This window comes from Erinaceus europaeus, chromosome 15 (assembly GCF_950295315.1).
Source record: "Erinaceus europaeus chromosome 15, mEriEur2.1, whole genome shotgun sequence".
In the NCBI taxonomy this organism is placed as follows: domain Eukaryota; kingdom Metazoa; phylum Chordata; class Mammalia; order Eulipotyphla; family Erinaceidae; genus Erinaceus; species Erinaceus europaeus.
Genome location: NC_080176.1, coordinates 27,064,602 through 27,090,189, shown reverse-complemented (window position 1 = coordinate 27,090,189; position 25,588 = coordinate 27,064,602). Strand labels below are relative to the sequence as shown.

The 25,588-nt window shown below is 52.6% G+C and overlaps 1 protein-coding gene across 10 annotated transcripts in view; it reads right to left on the bottom strand.

Moving 5' to 3' along the window:
* The window catches only part of CUX1 (cut like homeobox 1), a 389,471-nt gene that overhangs the window by 230,693 nt on the left and 133,190 nt on the right, over nucleotides 1-25,588 (bottom strand). For all 10 annotated transcript variants that reach the window (XR_009545034.1, XR_009545033.1, XM_060173446.1 and 7 more), the window contains 4 exons: nucleotides 16,377-16,514; nucleotides 15,256-15,379; nucleotides 12,197-12,273; nucleotides 8,256-8,322 (listed from right to left, as the gene is read on the bottom strand). Coding sequence is in view for 8 of the 10 variants with exons in the window: in XM_060173446.1 (XP_060029429.1) it covers nucleotides 8,256-8,322; nucleotides 12,197-12,273; nucleotides 15,256-15,379; nucleotides 16,377-16,514 (406 nt within the window). In the remaining 2 variants the exon portion in view is untranslated. The remainder of the gene's footprint in view (nucleotides 1-8,255; nucleotides 8,323-12,196; nucleotides 12,274-15,255; nucleotides 15,380-16,376; nucleotides 16,515-25,588) is intronic.

Here is a 25,588-nt window from a genome sequence, read left to right as displayed (position 1 = left end):
ATGAATATACTACCCAGAGCCATATAAAAATTTAATGCTATCCTCATCAAGATTCCAACCACATTTTTTAGAATAGAACAAATGCTACAAATGTTTATCTGGAACCAGAAAAGACCTAGAATTGCCAAAACAATCTTGAGAAGAAAGAACAGAACTGGGGGCATCACGCTCCCAGATCTCAAACTGTATTATAGGGCCATTGTCATCAAAACTGCTTGGTACTGGAACATGAATAGACACACTGACAAGTGGAATAGAACTGAGAGCCTGGAAGTAAACCCCTACACCTATGGACATCTAATCTTTGACAAAGGTGCCCAGACTATTAAATGGGGAAAGCAGAGTCTCTTCAATAAATGGTGTTGGAAAAAAAATGGGTTGAAACATGCAGAAGAATGAAACTGAACCACTGTATTTCACCAAACACAAAAGTAAATTCCAAGTGGATCAAAGACTTGGATGTTAGACCAGAAACTATCAGATACTTAGAGGAAAATATTGGCAGAACTCTTTTCTGCATAAATTTTAAAGACATCTTCAATGAAACGAATCCAATTCAAAGAAGACTAAGGCAAGCATAAACCTATCAGACTACATCAAATTAAAAAGCTTCTGCACAGCAAAAGAAACCACTACCCAAACCAAGAGACCCCTCACAGAATGGGAGAAGACCTTTACATGCCATACATCAGACAAGAGTTTAATAACCAACATTATAAAGAGCTTGCAAAACTCAACAACAAGACAACAAATAACCCCATCCAAAAATGGGGGGGAGGACTCGGACAGAATATTCTTCACAGAAGAGATCCAAAAGGCTGAGAAACACATGAAAAAATGCTCCAAGTCTCTGATTGTCAGAGAAATGCAAATCAAGACAACAATGAGATACCACTTCACTCCTGTGAGAATGTCATTCATCAGGAAAGGTAGCAGCAGCAAATGCTGGAGAGACGGTGGGGTCAAAGGAACCTTCCTGCACTGCTGGTGGGAATGTAAATTGGTCCAACCTCTGTGGAGAACAGTCTGGAGAACTCTCAGAAGGCTAGAAATGGACCTACCCTATGACCCTGCAATTCCCCTCCTGGGGATATATCCTAAGGAACCCAACACATCCATCCAAAAAGATCTGTGTACACATATGTTCTTGGCAGCACAATTTGTAATAGCCAAAACCTGGAAGCAACCCAGGTGTCCAACAACAGATGAGTGGCTGAGCAACTTGTAGTATATATACACAATGGACTACTACTCAGCTATTAAAAATGGTAATTTCACCGTTTTCAGCCGATCTTGGATGGACCTTGAAAAATTCATGTTAAGTGAAATAAGTCAGAAACAGAAGGATGAATATGGGATGATCTCACTCTCAGGCAGAAGTTGAAAAACAAGATCAGAAAAGAAAACACAAGTAGAAGCTGAACTGGAATTGGCATATTGCACCAAAGTAAAAGACTCTGAGGTAGGTGGGGGGAGAGTACAGGTCCAAGAAGGATGACAGAGGACCTAGTGGGGGTTGTATTGTTATATGGAAAACTGGGAAATGTTATGCATGTACAAACTATTGTATTTACTGTCAAATGTAAAACATTAATTCACCAATAAAGAAATTAAAAATAAAGATAATTAAAGAGAGAGGCACTTATGGCACTACTCTGCCATTTTTAAAGTTTCCCCCTGCAGGTGGAGCCAAGGGGCTTGAACCCGGATCCCTGTGCAGGGTAATGTGTGCAGTCTACCGTGTGCACCACCACCAGGCCCCTCTTTCTTTTTAAAAGATCTCTGTGTTTATGAGAGAGAGAGGGAGGGGGCGTGAGAGAGAGAGACAGACAGACAGACAGACACACACACACACACACACACACACACACACACACAGACAGAGAGAGAACGAGCCAGAGCATCACTTGCATGTATGAAGCCCTCGGGCAACTGTGGAGCCACCCCTGACCACCAGAATCTGCTTTCTAGGAAAGGGAGCAAGTGTGGTTTTGCAGTGTTTCAAGGGGGGAGAGAGACAGAGGGAGGGAGGGAGAAGGAAAGGGAGAGGGAAAGACAGGGAGGGGGGAGAGAGAAGGAGAGAGAAAGAGAGAGGAGACAGAGAGAGGGAGAGAGATGGAGAGAGAGGGAGAGAGGGGGAGAGAGGAGAGAGAGGAAGAGAGGGGGAGAGAGGAGAGAGAGGAAGAGAGGGGGAGAGAGGAGAGAGATGGAGAGGGAGAGAGGGGGAGAGAGGAGAGAGAGGGAGAGAGGGGGAGAGAGGAGAGAGAGGGAGAGAGGGGGAGAGAGGAGAGAGAGGGAGAGAGAGGAGAGAGAGGGAGAGAGGAGAGACAGAAAGAGAGGAGACAAAGAGAGGGAGAGCGACAGAGAGAGAGAGAGAGGAGAGAGAGAGAGGGAGAGGGGGAGAGGGGGAGAGAAAGAGAGAGAGTTTGACTTGTGAGAGCGCTCAGAACCTGAGGCCCCAGGCGCCCCTGGTTCCGTGCACAGCACCCCCTTACATGGGAGACTAGCAGAACCCTAGCCTGCACGCCCACCCCTGTACATATGGACGCAGCATATCTTGAGAGACAGACGCCTGTAGGCTGGCTGTGGGCGTGTGGGCCTGCGTCCATATCTGTTAACAGTTCTCATCAGACATGGGCTAAGGGACAGCTCGGGGCTGGGTCGGAAGCATATGGTGGTGACAGCCCTGTCCCAGAGAGTGTGTGTGTGTGTGTGTGGGGGGGGCAGCTCCTGGATCCAGATGCAGTCGGGAAGGTAGCAATTATTAGCTCAGCCCACTCCCTGCATTCCTGGTCGCTTATTTAGTTTGCTTGGCCCCTGGCTGCCCTGTGCTAGCTCCTCATCTATTTCTGGCATGGGGAAATGCCCACCTGGGACACCCCTTCCCCCCCCACCATCTCCCAGCCACTCAGATCTTCTAGGTGTTTCTCTACCCAGGCTGGCCTCCCGTCCTGCGTGTCCACAAACCTCTGGCTTCCCGCAGCCCCTCAACTTATCACCATAACACGTCCTCTAGTCTCAAAGCCCATGTCACTACCTACAGGAAGACCTCCTGGATTCACTTTGGCTAGGTGGGGTCTGTGCTAGTGTCCTCCGTGTCAGCTGCACAGCTTCATGCCTGCACAGATCCCACCCTGGTGGACAGGCCACCACTATAAGGAGTTTGGGGTGGGGGGTCTGGTCAGGGGGTGGGACAGTGTGCCTGGAACCCCCTCCCTTCCTGAAAGTCTGCCTCCCAGCAGAGTGGCCCCACACAGCCAATACCAGCCTTGGGGTGTACATGGGCTCCTGTGGTTTCCTGCCTGCTGCCCACACCTTGGCAGGCTGCACACCGAGCCCCCCCCACCCCAACTCCCTGGGTGTGACAGGAGCCAGCGCCCCAGGCCACCTGTCCCTTCACAGCAAGCCAGGCAGTGTCTGCCCCAGCCCTTGCTAGAGGCCCCCAGAGCCCCCATTTCTCAGCAGATGCCCAAGTTGGGGGGAGAGAGTGCAGGACTCGCCTGCCTGAGGGTAAGAGGCCCTTGCTGCTAGAGAGCCTCCACCCCCCAAATTGATAATCAACCTCCCCCCCACAGGTGGGGCACTTCACGAGTTGTGAAGCAGGCCTGTAGGCACCTCTCTCTCTCTCCCTATCTACTCTTCTTCTTTCAATTTCTCTCTGTCCTATCAAATAAAATAGAAAAGGAAACAAAGACAGAAAGAGAGAAACAACTCAACCATCAAAACCAGAGCCAACTGCGTGGGAAGCCCCAGAGTGAATGTGTCTAGAATCAGGGACGGGGGAGGACTTGTCCCCAGGAGCCAGGCAGCTCAGTGGCGGAGCACAGGACTTGCAAGTGGGAAGTCCCGGGTTCGACTCCGGCATCGCATGTGCCGGAATGATGCTCTGTTTCTGTCTCCAGAATAAATGAAGGAATGTCACAGGGGCCACACAGACAACCCCCTTGTCATCCCCAGAGCCCCCTTCCCCCACCAGAAGCAGGCGCCCACAGGTGAGGGCTCTGCCCTGCTGCCTAGGACCTGTGGACCAGGAGGTGGGGACAGGCTGGGTGCCCTTCCTGCAGCCCCTCCTGAGGTGCCTTGCCCCTTCTGGGAGCTGGGAGTGGAGGGATGCAGCTTTGTGTTCCTTCAAGCCCAAATCAGCTGGAGTCCCGCGGGCTGTGGGGGGGCTGGCCCTCAGGTTACAAGTGGCTTCTGCTGTGAGCAAGGGACCGGGGGACAGCTTTCGCCACCAGGCTGCTTCTTGCTTCTAATTAACATTCTTCTTTTTTTTTTTAAATTCTTTTTTATTAATTTCCTTTTGTTGCCTTTGTTGTTTTATTGCTGTAGTTATTGATGTCATCGTTGTTGGATAGGACAGAGAAATGGAGAGAGGAGGGGAAGACAGAGAACGGGAGAGAAAGATAGACACCTGCAGACCTGCTTCACTGCCTGTGAAGCGACTCCACTGCAGGTGAGGAGTCGAGGGGCTCAAACCAGGGTCCTTACGCCGGTCCTTGAGCTTCGCGCCATGTGCGCTTAACCCACTGTGCTACCTGCTGACTTTTTTTTTTTTTTAACCCGAGCTCTGCTCAGCTCTGGCTATTGGTGGTACAGGAAATTGAACCTAGGGCCTCAGTGGCTCAGGCAGGAGAATCTCTTCACATAACCATTATGCTATCTCCCCCATTTCTTTTTTTTTCTTTAAAAATATTTTTTGAGTGGTCTGGGAGGTGGCGCAGTGGGTAAAGCATTGTATTCTCAACCATGAGGTCCTGAGTTCAATCCCCAGCAGCACATGTACCAGAGTGATGTCTGGTTCTTTCTCTTCTCCTATCTTTCTTTCTTTTCTTTTTTTTTTAAGCCTTTTTAAAAATATTTATTTTATTTATTTATTCCCTTTTGTTGCCCTTGTTGTTTTTATTGTTGTAGTTATTATTGTTGTTGTCGTTGTTGGATAGGACAGAGAGAAATGGAGAGAGGAGGGGAAGACAGAGAGGAGGAGAGAAAGATAGACACCTGCAGACCTGCTTCACCGCTTGTGAAGCGACTCCCCTGCAGGTGGGGAGCCGGGGTTCGAACCGGGATCCTTATGCCGGTCCTTGTGCTTTGCGCCACCTGTGCTTAACCCGCTGTACTACAGCCCGACTCCCTCTTTCTTTTTTTTTTTCCAAAGATTTTATTTATTTATTAATGAGACAGATAGGAGGAGAGAGAGAAAGAACCAGATATCACTCTGGTACATGTGCTGTCGGGGACTGAACTCAGGACCTCATGCTTGAGAGTCCAATGCTTTTATTCACTGCGCCACCTCCCGGACCACTTCTCCTATCTTTCTAATGAATAAATTAATTAATTAAAAAAAAGATATTTTGAGATGTCATCTACCTATTTTTGCCACCAAGGCAAAACAGAATTCTGTTCTGTTTTGTTATATTCCTTCCTTCCTTCCTTCCTTCCTTTCTTTCTTTCTTTTTTTTTTTTTTTTTGCCTCTAGGGTTATTGCTGGGACTCAGTGCCTACACTAGGAATCCACTGTTCCTCGAGGCTATTTTTTTCCCTTTTGTTGCCCTTGTTGTTTATCCTTGTTGTTGTTATTATTGCTGTCGTTGTGGTTGGATAGGACAGAGAGAAATGGAGAGAGGAGGGGAACAAAGAGAGGGGGAGAGAAAGACAGATACCTGTAGACCTGCTTCACCACTTGTGAAGCGACTCCCCTGCAGGTGGGGAGCCGGGAGCTTGAATTGGGATCCTTACACTGGCCTTTGCGCTTGGTGCCATGTGTGCTTAACCCACTATGCTACCGCCCTGCCCCTTCTATTCTTTTCTTTATCTGGAAAGAGAGTGTCAAGGAGGAGAGCGATGTCACAGCAGCACTGTGCCACTTGTCCCTTTTACATGATGCTCCCATGCGGCGCCAGGGTTTGAATCTGAGTCCTTGTGCACTTAAAGTGTGTACTCTACTGGGTGAGCTATCTCCTGGCCCCTCTTTGAATTGCTTTATCTTGGGGGGAGGATCCAGGGCCTGTACAATGCCAGGGACTGAGCTCACAAGGGACCCTGGATACACAAGGCTGGCAGTGGCTTACTGCTGAGTCCTGCCCCTGCCAAGTGTGTTTTCTTTTCCCCAAGGAAGAGTCATCCACATGGAGCACTAAGGATGGGGGGGGGCAGCTTCTGGAGGCTGAGCCACTGCTGTCATGCATGTGCCTTCCAAGGTGGTTCCCTCCCTCCTTCCCTCTTAACTCCCTTCCTGCTGGCTTAGTGCCTGCATCGTTCCATTCCTCCTGGTAGTAACACATCCTTTTTCTTATTTTTTGTTAGAAGGTGACTGACAGAGAGAGACACACCTGCAACCTTGCTCCACTGCTCATTATGCCCCCCACCCCCATGGGGGGCCAAGAGCTCGATCCCGGGTCCTTGGCCTGGCAGCATGTGAGCTCTATGGAGGCATCATGCCCAGCTCCGTGAGGCAGGTAGCTACTGATGGAGCTCCCAGACCCAGGGAGGATCAACTGACGCTGCCGTGCTTAGCCTTGGACTCAGATGGGGATGAGAGCACAGTGGTTTAGGCTGCAGACTCTTAGGCCCGAGGCCTGGAGGTTCCAGGTTCAATCCCTGGAGCTACCATAAGCCAAAGACAAGCACCTGCACGCAGCACACACGCACACACACACACACACGCACGTGTGCGGCAGAAGCATCGCCAGACAAGGCCAAACTTCACTTCTCGCCACAGTCTTTTCTGTTCCATTTTCCAGCCAGCTGCCTGCCCACCTGCCACTCAATGACAAGAGCAACCCTTGGTTTACAAACAGCCTGGCTTTGAGGCTGACTGCTTTACAATATGACCAACATGTGAAACTAGAGAGTCTGCACCTTTGCCTTCTAGGAGCAGCTATAGTCAGCACAGCCGCTGGCACTTCCGTCAGCAAGTGGACGGTGGGTGTGAGGAGAAAGGTGCTCAGGGCCTGAGTGTATCACCGTGGGTGCTGCCCGGTTAGGAGGGAAACGCCCTCAATGGCTTAGCAGGCTCAAGTCCAGGCAGAAACATCTGGACAGTCACGGCACCGGCCGGAGAGAGGAAACCGGGCAGGGCCGGGGGCTCACTGATGACACTCAAGGGGACGGCCTTTGGGGTAGCATGGGGGAGGAGGGCATAGGCCACATCTGCCAGCTGTTTTGTAGCAATGCCCAAGTTTCGAGGAGCCAGTCCTGGGCCGCGGGTTCCATGCCACCTTTGGCTGAGTCTCCTTGTGCCAGGGCCAGGGCCAGAGTCGCCCTGACTGAAGAGGATGCTTTGGTTTCACTGCAGAAGGTCCCTGCTCCCTTGGGAGTGGAGGTAGCACAGTGGGTTAAGCGCACGTGGCGCAAAGTGCAAAGTCCGGTGAAAGGATCAAGCCCCCGGCTCCCCACCTGCAGGGGAGTCGCTTCACAGGCGGTGAAGCAGGTCTGCCAGTGTCTTTCCCTCCCCTCTCTGTCTTCCCTTCCTCTCTCCATTTCTCTCTGTCCTACCTAACAACGATGCCACCAATAACAACAACAGTAATAACTACAACAATAAAACAACAAGGGCAATAAAAGGGAATAAATATTTTTTTAAATCTTAAAAAAAAAAAAAGGTATCTGCTCCCAACCAGCACCTGGGCCAAGCGCCCAGTCCCGCCCACTGTGCCCCAAGAGCAGCCCTGAAGCCCACAGCTGATCAGACAGACAGATGCACACAAGTAGCAGCGCCCAACACAGAATAGAGCCTGGGGTGGGGCAGGAGGCGAGGTCTAGTGACACTCCACTCTGAGCACCCCAGGAGCTGGAGGTGCTCACCAAAGGGGGCCTCTCTTATAAGGGCAGGGAAGCTGAGAGATAATAGTGGGGGCTGGATTCTGGAGAGGGGGCTTCATGCTGTGGCCCAGCAGAAGCCCCACGATGCGAACAAACACCCCCAGAGCCTCCTCTTCCTGGACTTACATCCAGGTCATTTCTTCCTTGCTGGGGGATGGATGTGTGGGGAGGCTGCCACCAGGTGGACCCCAGAGGATGACTCTGACAAGAACTTGGGGGATGTGTAAAGGGGTCCCCCTGTTCAAACTTGAGGTGACTGATACATAGCTGAGTGGGGGCTCTGTGCAGGGTCCCACGGAAGGTTCTAGAAGCCCCGCCTCCCCGCGCTTTCTTAGAGAGAGACCCAGGCTTCATAGCTGCAAAGGGAAATGGTTGGTGAGAGCTGTCACCGGAGAGGGGACACGGCTCCTTCCGGCTCTGCCCGGCTCACTCACTTGGCAGTGATCTCTTCATCGAACTTGGTTTTCAGGTCGAATAGCTCTGTCTGCGTTTTCTCCAGAGCTGCAAGGCACAACAGAGAGACACAGGTGTCACAAGGTGCCAGCAGCCACAGAGCCCTCCCTGCCAGGGTCCACGGTTACGGGAGAGGCCAAGGGAGGCACCAGAAAGCCCTGCCCTCTCACTCTGAGCACCGCTGCCTCAGCGGGGGCCCTGCTATCAGTCCAGGCTGCTGTATTCTGCCTGCTTTGAAAGTTTTTTTTTTTTAAATCTTTATTTCTCTGATAGAGACAGCCAGAAATTGAGAGGGAAGGGGATAATACAGAGGGAGAGAGACAGAAAGAGACACCAGCAGCCCTGCTTCACCACTTGTGAAGCTTTCCCCTTGCAGGTGGGGACCGGGAGCTCGAACTTAGGTCTATGTGCACTGTAACAGGTGCTCTCAACCAGGTGCGCCACTGCCTGGCTCCACCTGCTTTGAAATAGCTTTTTTTTTTAAATTTATATTTATTTATTTTCCCTTTGTTGTCTTTGTTGTTTAACGCTGTGGTCATTGATGTCGTTGTTATTGGATAGGACAGAGAAATGGAGAGAGGAGGGGGAGACAGAGAAGGGGAGAGAAAGACAAAGACACCTGCAGACCTGCTTCACTGCTTGTGAAGTGACTCCGCTACAGGTGGGGAGCCGGGGGCTCGAACCGGGATCCTTACGCCGGTCTTTTTGCTTTGCACCCCATGCGCTTAAACCGCTACGCCACCGCCCGACTCCCTTTGAAATAGCTTTTAATACTTCTTTGCAGATAAGTGTGACTTCCCTGTGCCAGCCTTTTTATACTTTATTTTTCAAAGAAGGAGGCATATATATATATTTATGGAGAGAGAGAGAGGGAGGGAGAGGAGAGACACCACAGCACAGCTCCACTGCTCATGGTTCTCACCCTGTACTGTCCCTGGAGCTGCCATGGCCAGGGCTTGAACCCATGGCTTCGGGGCCTCAGGCCTGGTGAGGCGCCTGCTCCCCAGGGTGAACTGCCTCCCAGAATGTCCTTAGAACTTATAATTTTAGAAAATATCCCCTTACACAGCACACACATATGCAAGCTTCCTGCTCTAAGTGGGAAGATATAAAAGTTTTCTTTCACCCCTCTGTTCAGAGCTTGTTATTATTATTATTATATTTATTTATTTGTGCCTCCAGGGTTATCGCTGGGGCTCAGTGCCTGCACCACAAATCCACTGCTCCTGGTGGCCATTTCCCCCATTTTATTGGATAGGACAGCGAGAAATTGAGAAGGGAGGGGAAGACAGAGACAGAGAGGTATCTCAAGACTGGCTTCACTTCTTGTGAAGCGTCTCCCCTGCAGGTGGGGAGCCAGGGGCTTGAACCCAGATCTTTGACCTTGTCTTTAATCAAGTGTGCCACCAACTGGCCCCAATTATTTATTTACTGTTATTTTTAAAAATTATCTTTATTGGGAGTTGGGCGGTAGCGCAGCGGGTTAAGCGCAAGTGGCTCGAGGTGCAAGGGCTGGTGTAAGGATCCCGGTTCGAGCCCCTGGCTCCCCACCTGCAGGGGAGTCGCTTCACAGGCGGTGAAGTAGGGCTGCAGGTGTCTATCTTTCTCTCCCCCTCTCTGTCTTCCCCATCTCTCTTCATTTCTCTCTGTCCTATCTGAGAACGACGACATCAATAACAACAGCAATAATAACTACAACAACAAAACAACAAGGGCAAAAGGGAATAAATAAATAAATAATAAAATATTAAAAAAATATTTATTGGATAGAGACACCCAGAAATCGAGAGGGAAGTGGTTGATAGAAAGGGAGAGAGAAAAAGAGATACCTGCAGCCCTGCTATACCACTTGTGAAGCTTTCCCCCTGCAGGTAGGGACTGGGGGCTTGAACTTGGGTCCTTGTGCACTGTACTATGTGCGCTCAACCAGGTGTGCTACCACCTGCCCCCCCCCCCCCCCCGCTCCATTTATTTTTAATCCCAGAGTACTGCTCAGCTCTGGGTTGTGGTAGTGCAACAGATTGAACCTGGGACTTCAGAGCCTTGGGCAGGGAAGGTTTATGCATCAAACCTTGGACTTGTTTATCAGAGAGTTAGAGAGAGAGAGAGGGAGACAGAGAGAGAGGGAGAGAGAGGGAGAGAGAGAAAGAGAGGAGTGTGAGAGAGAAGCATGAGAGAGGCCAGCGCCCTGCTCAGCGCTGGTAGGAGGTGATGCGGAGGATTGAACCTGCGCCAGCAAGATCTCAGCTGTGCAAGCTGGGGGTTTTCAAAGGCTGAGCTGCCCCCCAGCGGTGGGGCTGGGGGCTCACGGCTCACTAGGGAGTCACATGGAGGCAGGACCAGGAAGCTCTTTGAGGAGCCTGTCACCCTGCCGGCACTTCCAGGAGCCTAGCCGTGGCCGTGCTCCAGGGGATGTGAGCCCCCTAATCTTCCAGTGAAGGCCACCAGCTTCCGGCCAGGGGCTGAGAGCCTCCGGGTGACAGGGACTGTGCCCGCCTACTTAGACTCTCGCCAACCGGCGCCGGATAACATCAATTTAAAAAAAAACTGACAGTCTGACAGGCAAAACAATCTTTCACTGATTTAATTAGCATCTTCCTGACGGCGAGAGATTGTTAGCGCTTTTCCAAATGTGTTTGGGCTGTGTGCGTGTGTGTCTGTCTGTCTGTTTATGTCCTTCCCACGCTGGCGCCTGACCCTTGGGTCTCTGGTCTCAGCAATACTCTCGAGGTTTACCTGCTGTTTCTGGGGGTGGGGTGGGGTTTTATTCATTCGTCTCTCGATTTGCTGTGATCTTTGCTCCCACTTTTCATGGAGTTTTTCATGGAGTGTTTTCATGGAGGACAATGTCTTTCTAAGGTTTCACTGAATATTTTTCCCTTCTTTTCTGGTAGCTGCTGGGGCTTCACTACTCTGGGCTGACTTTATTTTAGAAAGTAAGAGAATAAGAGGGGGGTGGAGGGTAGATAGCATAATGGTTCTGCAAAGAAACCCTCATACTCGAGGCTCCAAAGTCTTAGGTTCAATCCCCCGTACCACCATCAGCCAGAGCTGAGCAGTGCTCTGGTAAAAAAAAAAAAAAAAAAAAAAATTGGAAAGAGAGTAAGAAAGGCTGGGTGGTGGTGGTAAACCTGATTGAGCACACATGTTACAATGTGCAAGGACCTGGCTTCAAGCCCCTGGTCCCCACCATGACCAGAAAAGCTTTTCGAGTGGTGAAGCAGTGTTGCATGTGTCTGTCTCCCTCTTTATCTCCTCCTCCTTCTCAATTTCTGTCTGTCTCTACTCAATAATAAAGATAGTAAGAAAAATTGAAAAAAAGAGACACAGACACACACACACACACACAGACACAGACACACACACACACACACACACACACACACACACACACACACGGACAGACACCACACCCTGAGGATCCCCTGGTGCTATGACGCTGAGTGCTGGTCCAGGGGCTTGAACCCATGTCCTGCACAGGTCAATCTCACTGCCCCACTTGGTCCCACACTAAAATCAAATCAGACGGTGCTGCTTAACGTTCCAGAAAGCAAACAAACAAAAGAAAGTTAAAAAAAAAAAAAGACAACTTCTCCTACATGTTCTGGGTCTCTCCCATCTGAAAATGCTGCTGCCACCGTCTCTCAGGGCTGAAATTAGGGGCTTTTTATTTTTTACTTTCCCCCTACTTTCTTCCTTCCTGGGTCGTTGCTCCAAATGAAAGTTCACCCGACAGTCTGGCAACGCAGCCCTTTGCTGGGTAGAGGGACGGGCATGCGCACAAGGAGGAGACATGCTTCCTCTCCCGCCCGCCTGGCCTCAGAGTCGCAAGGCACCCGAAGTCAAGTCAAGAGTCCCGAGGCAAGGGGGGTGGAGGGCAGGTATTGGGGTTCAAGGGGGTAGTGTGGGGGCAGGAGCGCACCTGTCTGCAGCGACTGCACCTTGTGCTCAGCCTCCTCCAGCTTTGAGGTGGTGGACATCTGTGTCTCCTGCAGCTTCCTGCAAAGAAGGGGCCTCGAGGGGGTCAGGGGTCACAGACTCACAGGCCCCCCAACCCTCAACCTTCACCCCCCCAGTGCAGGGCCCGGTGTGGAAGGTCAGCCCCAGAGCCATGAGCTCTGGGAACACCAGTGAGGTCACAGAGGCCTAAAAAAGTAGCGACACAGACCAGCATCATCATACACTGCCCCCCCGCCAGCTGTCCACGTGGACATCGTCCATCCACTGACACCATGCAGGAGGCCACGCAGGGGCTGTGTCAGTGCCCACCCCGGGGCTGTCTCTGTCTCTGTGTGTATGTTGGGGGAGGGTCTGAGGGTTTCCAAACTACACCCCGCATTGCCCCCTTCCCCCGTGGGCACCTCCCAGAGGAGCCCCTCCTAGTCTGCAGAGGAAGCTCTAAAAATACAGTCATGGTCTTCATATCCTGTGACTATGACACATGTTCTCACAATGAGCCTGGGATGGCAGGAAGTGGATACGACACCTTTAAGAGAATCAGTGTCTGGAAGCCCCAGGGGGGGGGGTGGTTTGGTGGGCAGAGACCCCAGCTACAAAGCCCCGGGTGCTCTGAGTTCAGAGGGCAGGGAGGGCTGGGGAGATGGCACAGAGGCTTTCAAGCCTGAGGCCCCAGCTTCAATCCCTGCACCCCCATAAGTCATAACTGAACAGTGTTCAGGTTAGAAACAGGAAAATGGATGTGAGAGGCCCAGTGACATACGTCATAGGGTGTATCTCCTTGCCGAGACAGTGGTCTGAGCCCTGGCACCACAGGCGAGATGCATGGCGCCAGGGGAAGAGCTCTAGAACTGTGATGTCTCTGTCTCTCTCCCTGCCTTTCTTTGCCTGCCTGTATGAGAGAGAGGGAGAGAGGGGGGGGGAGAAAGGGAAAATAGTTCTGGAAGCTGTGAAACTGCACATTCTCTGTATCCTGGTTCCATCCACACCTCCATCATGGAAGGTAAAAATGTTCCTTCCCTTCCTTGGAGCAGAAACACACCACCCCTCAGAGTTCCTCTGCTACTATCTGCAGGTCTCCTCGTATCGGGAGGTGACAGTGGGGCAGGGGACAGCCCTGCGGTACAGGAGACACTCAGAGGGGGCACACTAAAGTGTGGCACACGCCCCACTCCAACTTTCAATCCAGACAGGTCGGGGGAGGACTCTACTTTCTCCCTCCCTCTATCACACACTTTCACACACACACACACACACACACACACACACACACACACACACACACACACACACACACACTCTCAGTCACACACACACTCACATTGTCACACTCACTCAATCACAGAGTCACACACATTCAATAGTCAGACACACACACACACACACACACACATTCAGTTCTTCTTCTTCTAGCGTTTGCCCTTCTTCCATAGCCAGTCAACAGCGTCAGGTTGAGCCTGATGTAAAGTTTCGAGACCTCCTTTGAATCTGGAGAGGTGGCAGTCGTTGACTATGTGGGTCATAGTCTGTCTGTAGCCGCAGGGGCAGTTCGGGGCGCACACACACACACACACACACACACACACACACACACACACTCACACAGTCACACATAATCAGTACACACACACACACACACACACACACTCCACCCCATGGCTGTCCCCGTGGCTGTAGAAACTCTGAGATCACTCTGCCATTGCTCGGTCCCCAGAAGCTGTCCAGAACCTGAGGCACCATGTTCACAGGACTTTCTCTAAGACACTTTATTCACTTACTGGATAGAGACAGAGAGAAGCTGAAAGGGAAGGGGAGACCCAGAGGAGGAAGGAGAGACACCTGCAGCCCTACTTCGCTGCTCATAAAACTTCCCTCCTGCAGCTGGGGGCTTGAACACGGGTTCTTGTGTATGACGACATGTGTGCTCAACCGGGTGTGCCACCTGACCCTAGGGATTTCTCTTCTGCTTTGAGAGGTCTCCCCACTCCCAAATCACTGAAGGCAAAACACTTGCTCCAGTTTTCAGCCAAAGAACCCACTGTCAATATGTGAATCCTAAATCCATTTTAGATTGGGGGGGTGGTTACAGAATGACTCCCCATGGCCAGTGATCGGCAGCTTGTAATACAATGAACCGGACCTGATTGGAGACACCTCAGGAAATGCCCCTCCCCCCACATCCATCTTGTCCACTGTGCTGCCTGCTGCCCACACCTGCCACCTCGTGTCCTGCCACCGTCCCTGCGGGACCACTGTGACTCTTGGCTGGGTGGCAACAGGAGGAGGGCCTCCATAGTCATTTGGCTCTGGCTGTTGGGTGTCTGCATGCAGCCCTGCCTCCCTGTCGTCAAGACCGAGGGGAGTGGAGCCTCCCATCTCAAAGGGTAGTATGTTGGACCCTCCCCAAACCTGCTGGGTTGGGGGTCCAAGGCCCACACCCCCGACTCTTGCTCTCCGGGGAGTGGGGGGGTGCTACATCTGCCCCTCGCTCTTGGCTGCCTGTGGCACTAGCAGAGCCAGGATTATGTCAGCGGCCCCCCAACCCCAGGAGGCCACCTGGGAGCACAGGGGAGGGAATGGCTGGGGTGTGAGGGGGGTTCCCTTCCCACTGCTGGCTGCCCTGCTGGGTGAGCCCAGGTGGGTCCCTGTACCGAGACTCAGTTTCCCCATCTGTGAAGTTGGACCGTCCCCTTTGCCCGCCTGCTGTGGGTGAGTGTTTGTGTGCGGGGGCTTTGCTGTCTGAGGAAGTCTCAGCCTACCAGCATGGGGGGGCAGGCCTCAGGTACTCCCAGAGCTCCCCAGGGGTGCCTGGTGACACCCACATTCAAGGCCAAGGGGAGATAGAGCCCAGGCTGCTGGCAGGCTGCCTCCTTCCAGAACTGCAACGCCCAGAGCCTTGCTTGTGGTATTTATGCCATGCAAGCACCCTTGGGGACTGACAAACACCATGGCCCAGGTCCCCAAGCCACCCTCCACCTGGGCAGGACTGGTATGTGACCCTTACAGCCCCCAGGGGCGACTCACCTCTCCTTATCTGCAAAGTCATTCTGTAGCTTCTGCTCCTTCTCCAGAGCGATGGCCTCCGCCTGGTTCTGGAGTGTCTGCTCGTACTCCCGGATCTTCTCTTTAAGTGCTTTGATCGTGACCTCTGCGGGAGGGTGGGGGGGAGGAGGAATGGGGCCTGTGAGGAGGGTGTGGGGTCTCCACTTCCAGCTCCTGGGCTCTGACACGCTCCCCTTGGAGACCTTGCACCTCCACCTCCTGAAATGTTAAACTGAACTTTAAACTCTCAGCTTGGGGTGGGGGTGGGGATGCATAGATTCTTCGCTGGGGAGAAGAAGCCTGGATTTCTCTAACACAACAGAAAGATGAAAGAAGGGAGGAGGAAGTCAGTGGTCACACGCTGCTGTGTGGTCTGAGGAGGCTCTGGCCGAGGCTGTAGGAGGCTCCCGCAGTCTCTGCGTGAGTTGGGGTGCCACCTACAAGGCCGCCCTCAGAGACCCTGCTGTCACTAGGACCTAGCTCAGGGCAGCGGCCACAGCTGGGCCCAGGGATCTGAACAGGCCTCCTCTGCCCTCCGCTCCCCTGACAGGGGTGCTGGTCTTCCATCGTCTCCCGAGGACTAGGCCGGGGTCAGGCAGCCTGCAGGAGCCAAGGCTCCTGGGGTGGGTGGGTGTCCATGACAGGTGTTTCCTGGGGGGTGGGGGGGCCTGCATGAAGGAGACCCTTGAGCCTGGTGGTGGCGCACCTGGTTAAGCACATGTATCACCATATGCAAGGATCTGGGTTCGAGCCCCTGCTCCCCACCTGCAGTGGGGACACTTTACAAGGAGGTCTGCAGGTATCTATCTTTCTCCATCTCTATCCCGCCTCCCTCTCATTCAATTTCTCTCTGACCTGTCAGAAAAAAAAGAAAAGAAAAAAGAAGAAAAGAAAAGAAAGATGGCAGCCTGAGAGTGTGGAGGCAGCGGCTCTGTGAGGAGCTGAGTGCTGCCCTCCTCTCTGTAATGCCGCCCTGCCCTGACTTAGCCATCTGTCCCCACCAGAGCTCGTCCCAGCAGCACAAAGAGGTGATTAGAGAGAGATGGAGGGAAGGAGAGAAGGTTGGGGAGGGGGCGGAAGATGGCCGGTCTGCGGGTGCCCACCTTGGCTCTTCACACCGGCAAACTCCTTGTTGTAATCCTCCAGCGTCTGCCGCAGCTTCTGGTTCTCCGTCTCAATATCGTGTAGCCGCTGCACCTTCAGCTGGAGCTGCTGCCCCAGGTCCAGGGCTGGCGTGGGGTCTGGGGAGGGGACACACGCCCGCCTGTCACACACACGGCTAGGGGAGGGGTGCTGAGGGCCCCAGGGTCTCCAGGCCTGCACCCGGCTGGGTGGGTGCATCTCTGTGACCCAGAAGGCACAAGTCCCCAGGCCATGGCCGGCACCCTGGGGTGCTCCACTCATGAAGCTGGGACCCCCTGGGCTGGCATGAGGGGGACACTGAAGCGACTATCTCCCACTCTGACGGGATGGGATGGGACACAGGGCTTCATGGTGGTGGGGCTGTGTTTTCTTGCTGCTCCCTGGGTCTCTAGCCGCTACTATGCCAGGAGTCCCTCTCGGCCACTCTTTCAGGGATATTCACTGCGTGGGCTACCCCAGAACTCTGAGAAAGGGAAGTGGGACGGGCGAGGGTGGATCTGAGTCTGGCCACCACCCCTTCTGCTTGACCCATTCAGGTCAAGAGACAGAGAGTAGGAGAGAAAGACACCTGCAGACCCACTTCACTCCCCGTGAAGCAACCCCCCTGCAGGTAGGGAGCCAGGGGTTCGATCCTTGCATTGGTCCTTGTGCTTCATGCCATGTGTGCTTAACCCACTGCAGTTAAGCCTGAGGTCACCACCCGTGAAGGCCTGAGGTCTGAGACCACCACTCTCAAGTCATAGTGGAGGGCAGAGGGCTCTGACACGCTCAGAGGGTGCCAGGGTCTGTGGCTCAGTGATCAGCTTGGCGTGCTAGCTGCCACTGGATGCCCCTTGTGAAACACTGGACCTTCATGGGAAATTCTAGGTTGCAGACAGAACTGATGGTAACCATACTGGAAACTGTTCCCTAAGGGAGCCGGGTGGTGGGGCATCTGGTTAAGTGCAAGGATACACCCAAGGATCCTGGTTCAAGCCCCCGGCTCCCCACCTGCAGGGAGTCACTTCACAAGTGGTGAAGCAGGTCTGCAGATATCTCTCTCCCTCTTTATCTCCCCCTCCCCTCTCAATTTCTCTCTGTCCTATCCAAAATAAGTAAATAAATAAAAAGTTAAAAAAAATGTCCAGGAGCAGTGGATTTGTAGTGTAGGCACCGAGCTCCAGTGATAAATCTGGAGGCAAAATAATAATAATAATAATAATAATAATAATAATAATAATAATAGAATCTGCTCCCTGACCATTTGCCCAGCAGCAAGGCTCTTCAGGCCACCTGCTGAGAGATCCCAGTCCGAGGGGCTTAGGAGAGATCCGGGGAGCCGGCTGCCTGGACGCCATCACGCTGTGAGGATTTAGTCTCTCCTGGAGGGAAGCTAAACACCGTGCCGGTGGCCCCTGGCGGTCAAATACCAGCGTGGTGATTTCTCAGACCACCCACCCGGCCCCTGGCAGTCGAGGGAGCCCGTTTAGCCACAGTCCCCCGGGAGGCAGTGGGGCCCCTGCGGGTGGGCTGGTACCCAGGGTGTCCGCCCCAGCAGCCCCGGTGGTCGGCGCTGGGTCTCTGTATACACGGTTCCGGCTCCATCCCTTTCTCCTCCTCGGTCTTCCATTCTGTTGCCATCAGCATTAAAATATTTACATTCAATTAGATGCCAGGAGTTATTCTGAGGAGCCGGCTCCTCTGAGTGGGAGTAGCAATAACACTCAAGACTGGATTCCTCAGAACATTCCAGGTGTTTTTTTTTTTAAGATATGAATTTCAGGGGTCTGGCAGTGGTGCACCCAGTAGAGCGAACACCTAACCATTCACAAAGACTCAGATTCAAGCCCCCAACCCCCACCTGCCGGGGGGGAAAGCTTCACGAACAGTGGAGCTGGGCTGCAGGTGTCTCTCTCTCTCTGTCTCTACCCAAAAAGTAAACTGTCTTCCCAGTGGGCCCCCCCTCCAGCCTGCACCATTGTCCCCCATGGCCCCAAGCTGGCAGGTGGCTCCCAGAAAATGAACCTCGTGCCTGGGGCTGTCTTCCCAAGAATGTCACCTGAAATTGACATGGAGATCAGGGAAGGGTTGAGGAGAATTTCCACTACTTCAAACACTTCCACTAAACGTTCCCAATGCAATTAATAGCACAAATTCTCTCTCTCTCACCGCCCACCACTCACCACCAGATTCACTGCTAGGGCTGGACGCCTGCATGACTCCACCAGTTGCAGAGCCACTCCCCCCCCCCTTTTAAGATGCAGGGTGAGAGACAGACACAGAGAGGAGAGACCTCACAGCACTGCCCCACTAGCAGTCCCCCAACGTGGCGGCCTGGGCCCAGCTGTGATGACGTGTGCGTTCCAGTCAGTGAACCACCTGCTGCCCCTGCCACCCCCTAAAAGTCAAGCTTGTCTAGTGTCCCTGAAAAGTCTCTCTCTTCTTCTTCTTTTTGCCTCCAGGGTTATTGCTGGGGCTCCATGCTGGCCCTACAAATATATGCTCCTGGTGGCCATTTTTTCCATTTCATTGGACAGGACAGAGAAATTGAGAGAGGAGGGGGAGATAGAGAGGGAGAGAAAGACAGACACCTGCAGACATGCTCTGCTGTTTGTGAAGCGACCCCCCCCCTCGGGTGGGGATCCGGGGCTCGAACCTGGATTCTTGTGCTTCGTACTAAGTGTGCGTAACTGGGTGCGCCACTGCCCGCCCTCACGCCCTGAAAATCTCATCAACAAATCCTTTCCAGTCTATTCCCTTGAGAAGGTCAGGGCCTACTATGTCAGATAAAAAGAAGTAGAAGAGGAGGAGGAGGAGGAGGAAAGAAAAGAGAAAGAAAAAAAAATGAAAAAGAAAAACAGGGAAAGAAAGGTAGAGCCCATGTCGTGTGATTCAGGCAGGTGGCTTGTGAAAAGTGCTTGGACAGAAAGTGACGGACAGTGAGACCTCGAGATGTGGCCCTGAGTGCCGTCCTGCGTGTGAGCCTCCAGGCGCCCTCGTGGCTGTTCCTCATGGAGAGTCTGTTCAACCAGATTACAGTGAGAGGTGCAGGAGCAGGTCTGCTCCTGGGAGGGGGGTGGGGAGGATCGGGGAGGAAGAAGAGGAGGAAGAGGGAGAGAGAGAAGGGGAAGGGGGGAGAAGGAGGAGGGAGAGGAGGAGGGGGGAAGAAGAAGAGGAGGAGGAGCAGGAGGAGGGGGAGTTCTGGGCGCAGACCCCGCGGGCTGCACACGAGTGACTGCTGGCCTGCAGCGTGCGGATATTGTCTGGGATTGTACAGAAGGCAGAGCTAAAGTAGCTCTTAGGCTTAATTTTTATTACTTGTATTAAAGGAACGGCTAATTACCGCATGACAATATAATGACTCTGGCGTGTTTGGGCTGGAGACCAAAACAATGCCGTGCGGGCAGGCTGGGCCCCAGCCCGCATGCTAATCGCAGGGAATCACAGCCTTCTTGTCTCCCCGGGATTTCCAGGGCCACTGCCTGCCACCCCCCCTTGGGTGTTGTTCGGGTAGAATCCCCACGTCACCACCCCGGCAGCACAGTGAGGGGCTTGTCTGGGGGGAGGTGGGCAGCACGCCCCCTCAAGGGACAAGAACCCCAGCGACTCTCCTTCCCAGTGGCCTCTGGGTCAGCCGATTGGCTCTCAAGGCCAGTGGGGGCCAAAGGCAAACAGACAGTGGAGGCACCCCCCCCACACACACACACTCTGGGCTCTGTGGCTCTCGCGGGTGGTGACGGGAACTGCCAAGCCAGTGAGTCCCCAGTGAAGTTTGTCCAGACAGCTCAAGGAGGGTGTGTGATTCCTCGGACCCTTCCAGTCAGGAACAAGTGGCTGTGCCTCTTTGTCTCTCTCTAAACTGTGACTTCAAGGGGGCCGGGTGGTGGTGCACCTGGTTGAGTGCACGTTACAGTGAGCAGAGACACAGGTTTGAGTCCCCGGGCCCCAACTACAGGGGGAAAACTTAGTGAGTGGTGAAGCAGGGCTGCAGGTGTCTCTCTGTTTTTCTCCCTCTCTACCTACCCCTACCCTCTCGATTCTTGGCTGGCTCTATCCTATAAAGCAAAGATAATAAATCATTTAAGTAAAAAGAAAAACTAACTGACTTCACATATGAGATAATAACCACTCTGGGCCGGCTTCTTCCCTCAGGTAGAGACACACACATCAGGAGAGGCACCACAGCCCTGGAGCTGCCCCTGGTGCTGTGACACCTTCCATGTGGTGTTGGGGCTTGAACCAGAGCTGTGAGCATACCAGGTCAGCACTCTCTCTCCATCAATCTCTCTCTCTCTCCTTCAGAAAGTCTTCAAGGCTAGGGGCGGAGACCCTGCATGGCATCCGCCAACAGGATCATCTCCGGGGACCCAGAGGCATGGAGGCTGGGAGTGTGGCCAGCTAAATCATACCTTTTTGTCACCTGTTAAGTCCATGCATGCTTTCTGAGCATCTGTCTGTTGGTCTGTCTGCATTGGACTGGGCCCAGATCAGGCACTGAGACAGACACACGGCCGAAGGGGCTGAGGCCTCTCTCAACACAGTAAAGAAGTGTGTTCCAGGGCAGAGAGAGCAGAAGGGCTGCAGTGGAAGTAAGGTGGCCGAGGGCAGCTCCCAGAGGGAGAAAGAGAAAATCAGGTGTTTGGGGATGACCCTCTGGCAACGCTTGAGGGTCGGGGCTGACTGCTGTCCTCCCTCCATCTCTGTGACAGCAAGTCTGTTTCTGGTGTCACAGGACTGATGACTCTCCCTGAGGCCTGTCACTCTCTAAACTTTTCTTCCCCCACCTAAACCTTTTATTTTCTCCTTTTCTCCCAGAGCACTGCCAGCTCTGCTGATGCTGGTGCAGGGGACTGAACCTGGGACTTTGGAGCCTCAGGCATGAGAGTCTGTTTGCATCACCATTCTGCTACTTACCCTGCACCTAAACATCTTTTAAATTTTTTTTATCTTTATTTACTTATTTGATAGAGACAGCCAGAAATGGAGAGGAAGGGGGAGATAGGGAATGAGACAGAGAGACAGACACCTGCAGCCCTGTTTCATCACTTTCAAAGCTTTCCCCCTGCAGGTGGGGACTGGGGCCTTGAACCTGGGTCCTTGTGCACTGTAACATGTGCCCCTCAACTAGGTGCACCAAAACCCAGCTCCTCTTTAAACATTTATTTAATTTTCTTAATTTTGAGAGAGAACAGGGCTTTTGCCATTTATAGTGTTAAAGCTCTTTCAATTCTGGCTGGGTTCTGCAAAAGACCCTCCTGCCAGAGGCTCTGAGGTTACAGGTTCAACCCATAGCACCGCCATCAGCAGAGCTGAGAGGTGCTCTGGGAAAAGTAATTGTCTTTCTTGTTTTGATGTGGTGCTGGGATTGAACCCAGGGCCTCTTCATGGAAGGCGTGCACTCTAGTACTGAGTCCCCCTCCCTGTTCCCTGACTTGCCATTCCAAGTGAACCAAGGGAGTTAGACAAAGGAAGAAAAATAAAAGAAATCAAATAAAGCAGAATGCTTCCAAGTATTCCTAAACGTGGAGAAGAAAACCTAGAGGCAGGGGATGGAGTCCTGGAGAGGGAGGGGCTCGGAGGGCCTCCAGGAGGAGGTGGCACTGGGAAGGAGAGGGGACCCAGGGAAGACTGTGCAGAATGGGAGGGACACAGGATCCTGGGGCGGGTGCTGGGCACAGAGGCAGCGACAGGGCAGCAAGCAGAATGGATGAGACCTGGGCTCAGGGGCCAGGCAGTGGTGCACACGGATAAGTGTACATATCACAGTGAGCAAGGACCCAGGTTCGAGTCCCTGTTGCCCACCTACAAGTGGAAAGTTTCATGAGTGGCGAAGCAGGGCTACAAGCAGCTTTCTTTCTTTCTTTCTTTCTTTCTTTCTTTCTTTCTTTCTTTCTTTCTCATTCATTCATTCATTCATTCATTCATTCTTTCTTTCTTTCTTTCCTTCTTCCTCTCTCTCTCCCCTCTCCTCCTCTCTCAATTTCTTTCTTTTCTTCTTTCTTTCGTCTCTGGGTTTATTGCTGGGGCTTGGTGCTGGCACATTTTTTTCCCTTCCCGCCCCCCTTTTCCACTTTATTGGACAGGACAGAGAGAAATGGAGAGGGGAGGGGAAGACAGAGAGGGGGAGAGAAAGACAGACACCTGCAGACCTGCTTCACCACCTATGAAGTGACTCCCCTGCAGGTGGGAACCGGGGGCTCGAACCTAGGTTCTTGAGTGGGACCTTCTGTATAGTACTATGTGCATTTAACCAGCTGCACCACTGTCCAGCCCCCCCTCATTTCTCTCTGTTCTAGCTCATAAAAATAGAAAGGGGGGGGAAGAAATGGCCACCAGAAGTGGTGGATTTGTCGTAATGGCACAGAGCCCCAGCGATAACCCTGGTGGTAATAAAAACAACTAAATAAATAATAAATAAATGGAATAAAAAAATTCCTGGGCTCAGGGGTTTCCAGGAAAACACACAATGATGCAGACAGCAGGGTGTCTGTCGGCAGGATCTAACTGGAGCCCAGAGCTAGAGAGACTGCATGTGACTTGTCTCTCTTGTGCTGCCTTGGGTTCCAGAGATGCAGAGTGGGGGAGAGGGATGTGACAGCACCTGGGAGGCCAGAGCACAGAACTCCTGCAGGGAGCATAGTCCCGAGAGGCCTGTGTCCTGGGTAGCCTGGGGGAGTCTGTGTCCCCAGGAGAGCCACCCGGTTTCCTTCTGGGCCACTGAGTGGTTGCATGAGCTGCGCCGCTGTGTGAGGGAAGGTGGTTGTCAGTGATCTCTGCCTGGCAGGCTTATTAAAAAAAAAAAGAAAAGAAAAAGAAGAAAGGCAAATCCAACAAAGCCACATGATGAATGTCTTGGCAGTTGGCTCGATGTCTCAATACTGAGCCGGTGGGGGGAGGGGGAGAATTACTTCTCAAAAGGAACCCCAGCTATGGCGACAGCGTGCTAAGAGTAGAGATTTGGAACGGCTCCCAGCATCATGTCAACTCCTGGGCAGAGACAACACCCTCGCAGAGACATCTCAGGGCCTCCCTGTCATGTGAGGGGAGCGTGGTTGACAGTGTGGGCCAGGCCACAGGTGCCTGCTCTGTGATGCCACTTCCCGGCCGTGTGACCGTGGACTGAGTGTTTAACATCTGCGTCTCCTGGGCTTCGTCTGGAAGCTGGGCATTTCTTAGAGCCCAGAGCCCTGCTGAGGCCTGGCTGATGGTGGCCATGCTGGGGGTTGAACCTGGGACCCTGGAGCCTCAGGCAGGAGAGTTTCTTTTTTATTATTATTATTTACTTATTCCCTTTTGTTGCCCTTGTTGTTTTTTATTGTTGTAGTTATTATTGTTGTTGTTGTTGTCATTGTTGGATAGGACAGAGAGAAATGGAGAGAGGAGGGGAAGACAGAGAGGGGCAGAGAAAGATAGACACCTGCAGACCTGCTTCACCACCTGTGAAGCAACTCCCCTGCAGGTGGGGAGCCAGGGCTTGAACCAGGATCCTTACTCCGTTCCTTGTGTTTAGTGCTACATGCGCTTAACCCACTGAGCTACAGCCCGGCAGGAGAGTTTCTTACATGACATTAACCATTGTGCTGTCCCCTGCCCCCACCCCCTACCTGGAGCCAGGCATTCTAATTGCACCCAGAGGCTGCTGTGTGGATTGACCAAGAAGCTATGTACACACACTTAGGAATTTGATGGCCAGAGATGCCACTCAGTGAAGGTCACCCTCTAGCCACCAACTCAGTCACTGATGGCACTGACCAGAATAAGCCTCCATTTCTTACCAAAAAAAAAATAAACAAGACAAATCATCCTCTTCTGACTAGTTACCAAGAAATACAAAATATGCATCTCTTGGTTGAATTTCAACACACACACACACACACACACACACACACACACACACACACACACACAGACACACGCAAACACACAGCGTACATGTTTCAAAATTCCGACCTGGCTCTCGCCAAGACGGCTCTGGCCGGCCCCGAGTCCCTTTCCCAGCCATCGTGATGGTCGCTGAGGCCGGGCTTCTCCTCCTGGCTGACAGGGCAGCCAGTCTAGGCTTGCCCCCTGGCCACGAGCAGCACAATTGCTGGGTGAATGACATGAGACAAGTACGTACAGGCACTGGCCGCCCAAAGGGCACAGCTGTGATCCCGGAGAGAAAGGAGACGAGGTGGGTGCTGTGCACACCCTGACTTTGCACCGGGAGACACTTTCTGGAAGACAGCAACAGGGTGGGGAGCCTGAGCAGAGGAGGGTGGCCTTGTGGACTAAGGAAACAGGGCTGGAGAGCCCTGCGGTCTGCAGGACAGGGCAGTGGCCAGGAGGGGCTGTTCAGAGACAGAGATAGAAGTCTGCAGAGAGACACCCAGAGCCTGATGTCAAAGCTCCTATGAGCACACATGCTCACAGGGTGGAAGGCCACGAGGCTGGAAGGGAGGCCTAAGCGGGCAACCTGCAGGCCCAAGGAGGGCTGGGTGCCTTCTGAGCTGCAACCAGCCAGACCAGAGACTTGGCGAATGATCAGGTCATGGGGCAGAGGCCCCAGAAGGGCCACACCAGAAAGGGAAGGCTAAACTAATCCAGCCCCGCTACCTGAAGGTTTAACATTTGTCTCTGAGTGACGGAGCTGATGATCGTCAAGTGATTTAACTGCCTGCCCAAACGTGGACACTCAAGGAAGAAGGCAGGATCCGGGGAGTGATTACAACGTCCGACATCCGTCAAAAGTGACTTAGGCCCAAAGAAAGGCAGGAGGGAGAGGGAGGAAACCAGTTCTCCAAAACAGCCAGAAATGACAAGATGTGATGGGATTAGTTGGCAGAGGCCAGAACGGTGATTATGAGCAAGTTCAAGGTATTAAAGAGAAACATGAAGACATTAAGCACAGACAGAAGATCTAGCCAGGGATCAAATGGAATGGTAGAGCTTAAAACACAGTACATGAAATGGAAAGAGATAATTACCTAGATTGACTTAACAACAGATGAGACACAGAAAAAGATCAGTGATTCAAGGAGGTGGTCATGGAAATTGTCTGAACAGGAGCACAGAGGAGAGATTAAAAGATGGGTCACAAAAGCCACCTGTGTGCCGACTACAGTCAAGCCAACACACACCTCTCAGCAAGGGACAAGGACTATGTATAAGCCAACTGGTAAACATTCTCAAACAGGGTGAAAACTACTAAAAA